The sequence below is a fragment of the Egretta garzetta genome, unplaced genomic scaffold (assembly GCF_000687185.1).
Source record: "Egretta garzetta isolate BGI_Z169 unplaced genomic scaffold, ASM68718v1 scaffold412, whole genome shotgun sequence".
NCBI classification, from domain to species: Eukaryota; Metazoa; Chordata; class Aves; order Pelecaniformes; family Ardeidae; genus Egretta; species Egretta garzetta.
This window is the reverse complement of record NW_009258770.1, coordinates 1056093-1066880: the sequence shown is the minus strand read 5'-3', so window position 1 is coordinate 1066880 and position 10788 is coordinate 1056093. Positions and strand designations below refer to the sequence as shown.

Sequence of the window (10788 nt, the reverse complement as noted above, 5' to 3'; positions counted from 1 at the left end):
CCCGGAGAACTTAGTCCAGCTAAGCTCTGCGACCAGAACCATCAACCCTCCTCTGCTACCAGATGGTGGAAGGGCAGTCGGACCCGGTGTCACGATGGAGTCTCAATGTGAGCATGGCCGTTCTCCTTTATTGCGCAGTTAGCAAAGCATATATAGGCAGAAAACAATAACACACACACACGGCACACTGTGATTGGTAAAGCACCGCTGTCCACACGCCTCCATCGCTACCGGGATTGGGACAGGCCACCTGCCCAGCGGGGGCTGTCGAACGGGACTAAGTCCTGCCCGTTCTCACTCAGCCACTCCTCCACACAAACCCTTCCCCCTTAACACATATACAAGAAATAGATTTGCCTAGGCTTCTTGTTTCCTTATTACGTATAAAAAGAATCACTGCTCTTTCCATTCTCGGGTTATTTTCATATTTATTAGCATAGACCTCTATTTTACCTCGCAAAATCCAATCCATTTATTCCGATGGGAAGTTCCAGAGAACAGCCCTTTACCCTGCATACCTCTAGGAAAGCACACGACCTGCACGTCAAAGGGAACTGATAAAAGGATACGCAGGACCTGCTGGCTCCAGGACGTTCGTTTCTCTGAAATTTCACTACCGACTTTTTATGGAATATCTTTTTTCATCCTATTGCTTTAGCAGCTGCAGGTCTGATCCACATACGAAGCCCTGTTGGTGTTACTAAATATATTTACCAATTGATGTAGTTGAACTGGGGCAGATTCCTACACAGGTATCCCTCCATTGTTCCAAATCTGATTCTAAGGCAGTCATTGATGTAGGGTTTAGCGCTGCTTTAACTTAATCTTCCTTCTGTCAGACACAATTTAGCCACTTCTATCATGCCTCAGATCCAGAGCTGCAAAGCTTGGCTTCTGCCTCGGTTCACTGAATTGCCCAACACACCGTTGTGCTGTCTGAGCCATCTCTGCTCACTTCTGACATCTGAGTAGCTTTTCAAATTTCTCGATGGATAGAAATTCAATCCCTACAGTCACAACAGACGATTTCTCGACTGGAAGGGCTGCTATGCCAAATTAGCTGGCATCTCAGGACAGGGAGCTCCTTTAATTAGACTCCTACTGATTTGAATTTAAATTCAGACCACGTGCCTGCAGACACCTGCAGCTCCATCACACCAACAGAGGCACCAACGTCCACCTATTACTCAGGATACGCTGGTTTCTGCTGGAAAGATGTCACTTAGTACAGATGACAAGTTTTTGAAGATGAGAACAATTTGAGAAAGATTTGATTCGTACTGAAGCCTTTTGTACAAGCTCAAATGAAACACATGATTGAATTATAAATCAATCTAAGAGACAAGATGTTGCTATAAATGTGCAGAACCGGCTGTCCCAGCTCTCACAGTGCTGACACACCCACAACCAACGCGTCAAATACACCCCAGGTGAGTTCTTTGAAAAAACCTGATAACCTCATAAGCTGCCAGCGTGTGATTCGGGGTAGCTCCTTGGCTTGACAGATTAACCAGATGCCTATGAATAAGGATGAGCATTAATAAATCTGAAAAAGAAATCAAATTACCATAAATTTGGAAGCAAATGTTTTCAGTCTCTGGCTAAGAAATGAAACAAAAGGTTCCCCGCAATATTTTTTTCACTACATGAAACAGTAAAAGCCTTAGCAAGGCCAGGATTAAGAAAAAAAATCCAACCAGGAAGGGCACATTTCAACATCCCTATCACAGCAAAAAGGACAACCCTGTGGATAAGGTGATTGGGAAGATGGCCTGTACGCTCCCGGACCTGGCCGAAGCCTCATCTCCTTGCTTTCAGTTGGGCTTCGCATGAATCTCCCAGTCCCCTTAATGCTCCTCTCCCCCCATATCCACGTGTGAGCTGATCTTTGCAGTTGTGGGGGCTTAGAAATGCCCTGCTTTATGCGGACACAGAATAATCAGGGTGGAAGCAAAAGACTGCAGTAATGCAGTTGGGCACAGTGACATTACACAGAGAAACATCCCATCAAGCTCCTCCTTTTTTCCATTTTTTCTGCAGTGTTTCTCTCCCTTCTGCACGAGTGAGGGACTCGACTGATGAGGAGACCCCTCATGACTCCTGCTACATAACACAAGGGCATGAGCAATTGCAGGTGGAACTCCAGGAGGTGAGAGGCCCTGCTTAAGTACAAGAGGGCAGTAATTATTCTGATCTGGGTGCAGCTGGCAGTGCCATCTCCTAAGACCGCAGGACTGAAAAATCTGAATTTTCACGTTTCCTTGACTCCTGCTTTGTCTAATGTCCAGGTAACAGGAAAAAGAACCAACCTGGTACCTTTTCTTATACAATGCTCTCTCCCCCCCAGCGTCTTTTATATTAATCAAAATGACACACAGATGTTTGTTAGCTGTGCTAGCAGAATGGTACAGTCAAGAGCTTAAGAGAAAAATGCTCCACAAGGTGGATTTACACTGTATCACAGAAGTACTTACTCAAAAATACTTTACACGTGCCATACGGTTGGATTTGATGGTCTTAAAGGTCTTTTGCAATCTGAACGATTCTATGATTCTGCGATTACTGAATCAGCCATGACCCTACCTGGTGGTCATGGAGACCCACAGAACTCGCAGAGTGCAAGATTCAGGCAACCCTGCCTGTCGTGGAGCTTTTCAATGCAAGCTCTGTGCATCACTCTGCTCACAAAACCGCACCAGCAGCGGGGCTGCAAGCTGCGTTACAAGCGTCCGCTACTCTCAGTCCTGCAGCACTGGCCACTGAAGCATCCAGGGGAAGCATCAGCTTCCTCCCCTCCCAACCATACACGCTCCCCTCGATTTCCATGTGGGATCTCATCTTGCAAAACTTGTGTGTTCGGACTGAGAGCTGAGAGGAGGATTTGCCTGTTTGTAAGAAAAATAAAGGGAAGTGGATTTCCCCCAACATTTGCTCTGAATTCCAGAGCCACATCACCGATTTGTTGCCATAAAAAGGACACAATCTCCTTATCTAGGGCGTTCTTTTATTTGCAGTTCCCACCTTTACCTCACAGCCACTGCAAAAAAATTAAAATCTTCTCCAATCATGGGTCAAAATCCACATTCTAACAAGGTAGGCATCTGCTCACAGCCTGTGTTCAGCCTGGTTTTTCACTGTTGCCTGTAACTTTGTATAGGCTCAGTTTGGCTTTTACGTGACAGTAAGAGGTTCTAATTTTACCAATATTACGGTTCTACAGCTTCTTGGAATAAGACTGAAAGCTATTTCTTCACTGAGAAAGACTAATAGAATGGACTACTTTGGTTGGAAGGGACCCACAGCAATCATCTAGTTCAACTGCCTGTAAGCGCCATCTATTTCATAAGCACTATAAACTGTGGGACTTCATATAAGCTACAGATTCAGATTCTGGGCTCTGATCTGGCCCAAAATCATTTCACTGTCTAACGTTTTCATACTTAAGAATTAATTTTTTATTCAGAGAATTTATAGTTTATAAAAGTCGGAAGGAGTTCCGACTCATTCCTAAAGGAATTCTTTTTAAGCATCATAAACAGTACACAGAGATGCCATATTGGTTTTTTTAAGCCAATTTGTGTTACCCTACAACTGCCAAAATGTATATAACAAAACAGGAAGAACAGGTAGTTTTCTAACACACAAATACAAACTAATTAAAGCAGTTAATCTGAAGAAAAGCTGAAATGACCCTCTTCAGTCCTATTGACAAAATCCTGGTGAGTATATTTTCCCAGCAGTATGTGAAACGTGCCTTGGAAAAAACACAGACTGTTTATTTTGCAGTGGAGTAACTTGAACAAACAGCTGCAGGTAAGACCTAACCAGAGACTGAACAGCAAACACTGTGCTCTTAGCATTAAGGAGAGCATTGCACACATGTGAAAACGTCCACATGAAAAGGTTCTGTTACCGCCTTTCCCCGAGACGGCAGTCTTCCTCACGGCTTCCCAAACATACATTGTGCACATGTGACTAAAACGTATACCCTGAAAGGGAACATTATCAGCCAAGTTTCTGAAAACTATCCTGACGCAATGAAGAGCGTGACTACGGAAATCCTGTCTGTAAACAATAAGCAGTAATATTTGGTTCTCCACATATACTTGCTTGATCCACTAATCACAGTAACCTGAGAATTAATTAACATTTTCACCATAATCAATAATCAACATTTCACCTTAGAGGGAAGAGTGAGATCATGGTATTTCTTTTAAAGGGAGCCTGTGGATGGAATCCTTGCTCCACAGGAAAAAGATATGAGCCCATGCTTAACTTACTGACGGGATTCCTGAACCCTCAGACGTCGTAACTGGGGTGTCCGACATGAACCCTGATGTTCTGATACATGCTGTATTCTCTACAGACCAAAGCTTGGAGGTAAATATGCAAGGGAAAAACCCATGCAAGCTCAAACAGAGAAATGTAACAGTAAGGAATCATTAAACTAATTTTAGATCCATCTAACAACAGTCATCAAAGAATAGATACACATATACATACAAAGTCATCTTCTAATAGGACACCCATAGCATAAAAGGTATGTTTACATTTCAGAAACTGAATAAATCTATTGCACAAACACGCCAGTTCACCTGGAATTGCTCCCAGCACATATACTTCTATGGAGATGAGTGCATAGCTAGGCAAGCATCAAACCCAAATGAACTTCTCTACTCTTGTAACAAGGCTGAACAAACAAAGCATAAGGTAGCTTCCTAAACGTATCACTGCATTCAGGTGTTCACAGGCATGTTTTCACAAACTCTGAGAGAATAAATGCACTTTAAAAAAAAAAATCTTAAGTCTTTCTATTTTCATAGGCACAACTTTATGTCTCCAATAACTGTGCTGCATGCAGCAACATTTACATATAAAGACACTCTGTGGAAATTTCAATTTCTCCCTGCAACAACTTGTAACAACAGCCCTGTTCATTTACTCGCAAGTGGAAAGCTTCCAAAAAAAAAAAAAAGAGTTGACTCCAAAGTAGGACTTATTTTTAGGCTGTATTCATTAGTCAAGTCAGAGCTGCCCCGTGACTTAGGCAAGACAATTTTTTCATTTGATTAGCTCTTATAATTCATCCACTAGTCACTGTAGGTCAAGACACAAATAATTTCCTTTAGTGTTACCTTACCATGAGGTTCTTCATCTATTCCATCATCTTCCCACTGCTCTTCATTTGCTAGGAGGGGATTCTGTGCTTCACACAGAGCTCTCATTGGGAAAAAATGGCCATCGCCCTGGCTGCATGGAAAAAGGCAGAGAAAGACGCTGTAAAAAGCAGCAAGTAACTCTGACGGAGGACAATTTCTGCGTGTTTTATCTGCAAACAAAGTCTTCTGTTGCATCTACTTCCAACCTTTACTTAAAATTATTTTTAAGCTTTGAAAAATAGTGCGTTTATTTTTTGTGGCAGCTCAGATACTGAGTTTTACCAGCAAATAGTTTTGGTCCTCAATTCCTTCAAGCTCTCTGGAGAACAAAAGTTCAAACCTATAGCCTGGAATTACGTAGTTTTTAGCAGAACTTAAATGTGCCTAACTTGATCAAGTCATTCAGATGCAGAAAAAAAACAGAAAAAACATGAACTTATGGACAGCTAGAAGTGATGGGGAACTAAGGAAAACATTTACGTAGAAGGAGCAATTGATATCCCAGGGATAAATTCTCTCAATTTATACCATAGATTCTTCAGGGCAGAAATTACACTTCTGTGTTTGAATGATACCCAATATAAAATGGCGCCAATCTCGGTTAGATGTTACTGAAAGAGAAAAGACCCACTTTCCTGTGATACGGCTTTTGTGGGGTTTCCGGGGGGGGGGGGGGGGGGAAAACACTCTGAAAAGATCTGAAGTTGCAGAAGCTTTTTTTTGCTTTACTACTGCCCAAACAGCAACGCGTGCCTGAGAATCAAACAAGAGTTTGACATTCAAGTTCATGTAACGCAAACTAGCAAAGTTAAAAACTAGATGTTCTAGCTTGGTCTGCACCATACTGTATTCCCTGACATCCAGCAGTACAGACAGAGGAACTGTAAACTACCCAAAGTGCCTTTTTCCTCTGACAATGTATCTTTATGCAAGGAGAATGACCTGTGTTCTCCCTGCCATGACTATACACACCGGTAATGCGCCTCTCACTGGCGCTTCAATGCTGCCTTTCATTTCTGTGCTAATCTTTTCCCTTTAACTATACTTAGGAGTGCAAAACAGATGGCAGCGGGGATGCAACTGGGCCTTAGACTTATACGTTCCTACCTGAAAAAGTTGTGCCAGGATGTTACTTTAAATTGTGCCCAATTGCTAAAGGACTTGAATCATAGAATCATCGAATGTTTTGGGTTGGAAGGGACCTCTAGAGGTCACCCAGGCCAACCCCCCCGCAGGAGCAGGGACACCTTTAACCAGATCAGGTTGCTCAGAGTCCCATCCAACCTGGTCTTGAATGTTTCCAGGGATGGGGCCTCCACCACCTCTCTGGGCAACCTGACTTGAATGCCAGTGTACTTGGTCACCAAGTGCCAAAACATTTTCCCCTACATTAAGAAACATAAACTCTGTTTCAGGCAGAGGAGTCTGACAGATGAAGGAAACAGCATCTTTGACGCGAACACCCATCCACGTGTGTGCCACAGGAGTCCAGGAAGAGGTCGAACACACTGTGCAGCGTGTTTGGCTCTCAAAACCTTTCCCTTCCAGAATCCTGGTGAACAGGATGAACACAGATGATGTCAGTGCGTTTACAACAACGCACAACAGCAGGCAGCCAAGCCACACACTAACAGGCATAATGCTGTAGCAGACATTTAGAAGTCAGTCCCTTCAGTTAATTGTATCAGCTTTTAGCACTGACCTATTACTTACCTGGAGGCAATAGGTAGTAACCAGAGCTTTTTTTCTTCTCCAAACACTTGCTGAAGATTCTTTACAAAGCCAAGATTGAATCCATTTTTATCTGGGCCATTTTGAAACACTGGAGCTGAGAAAGCCTCTACACACAGATGCAATTTCAGTGGGGAAAAAAAAAAAAAAGAAAATCAATGCCAAATACTCTGAAACAGGATTGTACCTGTTGTAGCCATCTAAAGACAACACGATTTAAAAGATTATGACCTAGCATTACAAAGATACAAAGCTTGAAAAGAGTATTTTTTTCATTTTGCAAGCCTGTAAAGACTTTCAAAGTGAAGGCAGGAATTTGGTCTTGTAACTGAAATGTATGGAACATACAAACCAAAGTACAAATGGTTTGTTTAACTTAGAGAATAGAACTAAAAGATCTTTGCGTGAGACTTGTTAAAATTCAGTGGATAGAAATTTCTAAGTAAAAAATGTGCAGAATTACGTAGGTTGGTCTTTGATGCATATTCCAGAAGCAGCACTGGAGATTTAAATTGCCTCAATCATTAATGATATAATGAACAAGCATTAGGAACACACACACGCAAACAGACCCTCTGTTTTGGTGAGACATAAAATTAAGAAAAGAGATGGGAGGAGAACCTAGAGTGCACCACAAACAATTTTATCTACCTTCTAAGATGCTGCAGAGGTCGGATGTTTTGGGATAGATGAGCTTCAGGGCCCCATGAAATGAATTTTAGAATTAATAACTACACAAAATCGGAATATCTGCTCAAACTCTTCAAAGTCTGTATTTTGTTATAAAAATTGATCCAAAAACCTTTAAAAATTGAACAACATTTATCTGAGGAAAGACAAAGAAATCACTCAACAAAGTCATACTCCTTCAGATTTTCATGTCCTTGGTTTTACAGTTGTAACTTCTTTGCCTTTGTCAGTGAAGATGGACACTTTTTCCCGACCTTACTAAGCTGTTTTAGGATGCGCTCCAGCATATGAGGATAAGGAACTGTTAGTCCTGAAAAGGTGCACTCATTTCACAACCAGTACAGTTATACATATGCATAACATTTTTCCAGTTGGACTTTTACACTTTAAGGCTCTCATTTCCCTAACAAAGCTTTTGTCATGCTGGCTAATTAATGCAGCTCACTAGAAGTGACAAATTTCTGCAGCATTGTGCCAAGATCTTAAATCTTCCTCCCCTGGAATGTACAGAAAACAAATGCCTTTTTGTTTTTTCTTTTTTTCTTCTTACAGCACTTTTGGTGTGTCTCACTTGAAGACAGACACAAGAGCCTTACCTAAAGTAGATCTGTTTCTACTAACGAGCCAACAGTGGTAGCCAAACAGAAACATAAGGCTTACGAAGAACATGACCGCCACAAAGAGAAGGAAAAGGACGTGAAATTTGGAACGTCCATTCGTCAGTTCACCCTGGAAATAAAAGCAACACAGAACAAGTGACAAAAAGAAGTAGAAGCTGGAAATTCTTTGTTCCTAGAGAGAAGAAAGATATGCTCTACAACTCCTATTTGGAGTTCTCAAATCAGTGTATACAAAAGTCACACCTTACTATAAAAAGCAAGGACAAAGAAACGACCTGGTTCGTTTCCCCTCCTGTAACCAAAGCAGGAAGAGTGGGGCTTTGCTATTGCTTTTTGTACATAATGGAACCAGGACAATTGCAGCTTCCCACCTGGGCACAAGAAACATGCCTTCTGCCCACAGGGAAATAAGCAGGCACGAGCTCCTGAAGCCGTGTTTGTGTTCTGCGGAGTTTCCTGTCCATATATTAAAATTCTGCACCTCCTGCAATGTAAGGCGTGCCAAGAAAACCTGGCCTCCACAGCTATAACGATCAGGTAGCGTTGAAACTGAGCATAAGATGGTTTGGAAGAGTTTAAAAGTCAAGTGGGGTCTTACAAACAGAAGAAACATTTCCTTCTACAGTAGAAGAGTCAAGTGCCAAAGATGCTCATAAGCATACACCTACAGACAGGCTGCGGGGACCTCCAAGTTCAAAAATTACTTCTTAGCCTTCGCACATCCCATCTATGCAGCAACAGAGCTTACGTCTCTGTGCCCTTCTTAGCCTAACAAACAATTCCTGCTGGTGTCCCATGAGCATCTCAGGAGGCACGTTATGTCAGTGATTAGCCACTAAAACAACAGAAATTTAATAAATTAATGCACAGCAAAGTTAAGTCACCTAAATGCAGTCATACAGAAATAGCAGCAGAGGGGACATAAAAAAAATGGAGGCAAAAGGCCAGCCTCTTACTGGAACTGTCAGTTGGCATTGCTTGCATATGAATGATAATTGATAACTGAGTAAGAAGCATACTTTTATTTCAGTCAACTTTTAAATTGAGAGTCACACGGGGATAAGAAAATGAACGAGGTTTTTGATATTGTTCAGTAAACATGTATAGATCGATGCCAGGATGTATACTCTGATGCCAAAGGTTCTGAGATACATACATGCAAACACAAGAACCGGGAAAGGATGTAGCTTCTTTGCCAGAAGCTAACCGTACAGTTTGAAATTCCTGAAGTCTGTTTGCTTCTCGCTTTGTGCCTTTCAGACATATAATGGGAGTTGCACTCAAAAAAGGGCACAGGAAAATACCTTAGGGAAGAAACGCAGCCCCTCCCATTGACTGACAGCAAAAACCAAGAGTGACTAAACCCCACCAGACTCAGAGGATAGGAAAGAGTAACCAGATTTCACAACTTACTGTCCAATACTTAATGAAATACTTGAAGACTGTTGCGGCAATATACAAGCAATACAACAAAGAATAGGCTAAGAAGAGTAGAAAGAATTTGTAGTTAGAAAATCCAATGCAGTTATTCACCCTAGAGAACAAAAGCAAAGTTGAAATCAGGATATGTACGGCACACGGTTGTAACACAAGGAACACCACAATTATTGTTTGGTTTTGTTAAGCCTTTGGAGTATCCAGCACAGTTTCGTCAATAAATAGCTCCCCTTAGCGGTCAAAATGAAAGGTAACGAAAGCCTTTTTGCTTTTCGCTTGAAGACTTCTCCCTATGCCCCGTAAAAGGGCAGTTGGTGGGTTTGGAATCTGTTTTAAAGTTGGTGCCACTGGTAAAGCTGTCAGAGAGGCAGGCTCCAGTTACTCAGTGTCTGCTTCTTGTCTGCAAAGGCAATCAGAGCTCTGGGAATTCTGCGTTACTTTATTCATCTGCAATACTCGGGAGCCAGATTATTCACCGCTGCTTGTTTGTTTACATACAAACCAACCCAAATTTGATCATCATAATTCTCCATGCACAGGGCAACTCCAGAAAGGAGCAAGGGAATGCAGAAAAAGGAGTAGGTGTTTGTCTCAAAACTCCGGTTTGAAAAATCCTCTACAGTTTAGGATTACCAGAGAGGTTCAGGTGGGGAAATGTTTGTCTTGCTTCTCATTTCTGAAATCTTTCTTTATCTTTTTTAAAAAAGGAGGAGTTTAAGAAATTGAGTGGCAGCAATTCTCAAGAAGTATAAAGCTGAATTTATCCATGCTCCGCTCCACACAAACTGTCTCTGGCATCATTTCAGAAACAATCTGCCTACAAATATTCTTATGGAAGGCAACAACCAACTGCATGGTGAAGCGATTATATGCCCAAAATGAAATGGTATGTTGAAGTCCCTTTAAAATTGGAACAACAGTCAAAGAGCGATTTAGCAGCTGGGTTTTAAATTACATCAACACAACAGCTTTTTTACACATAGGTTATGGGACAACCATGAACGAGCTGTCTTTCCAAGTAGCAAACGTTTCTGGCAATTTCAAAGTGTAATTATTTTATGAGTTTCTCCATATAAAGAGATGCGTGGTCTAAACCCAAAGAGGCATCCAGACACTCTTGCGTGGAAGAAAAGTATTTAAACAACCGCTCT

General features: G+C 41.8%; 1 protein-coding gene across 1 annotated transcript in view; it reads right to left on the bottom strand.

Annotated features, from left to right (window-relative positions):
• Nucleotides 1-321: 321 nt before the first annotated feature.
• Nucleotides 322-10788, bottom strand: part of LOC104135706 (zinc finger DHHC-type palmitoyltransferase 15) — a 19531-nt gene continuing 9064 nt past the window's right edge. Inside the window, exons 6-9 of the mRNA XM_035889064.1 lie at nucleotides 9614-9806; nucleotides 8177-8309; nucleotides 6873-6999; nucleotides 322-5250 (exon numbers count right to left, since the gene is read on the bottom strand). Of these exons, the coding sequence (XP_035744957.1) occupies nucleotides 5091-5250; nucleotides 6873-6999; nucleotides 8177-8309; nucleotides 9614-9806 (613 nt within the window). The 3' untranslated portion in view covers nucleotides 322-5090. The remainder of the gene's footprint in view (nucleotides 5251-6872; nucleotides 7000-8176; nucleotides 8310-9613; nucleotides 9807-10788) is intronic.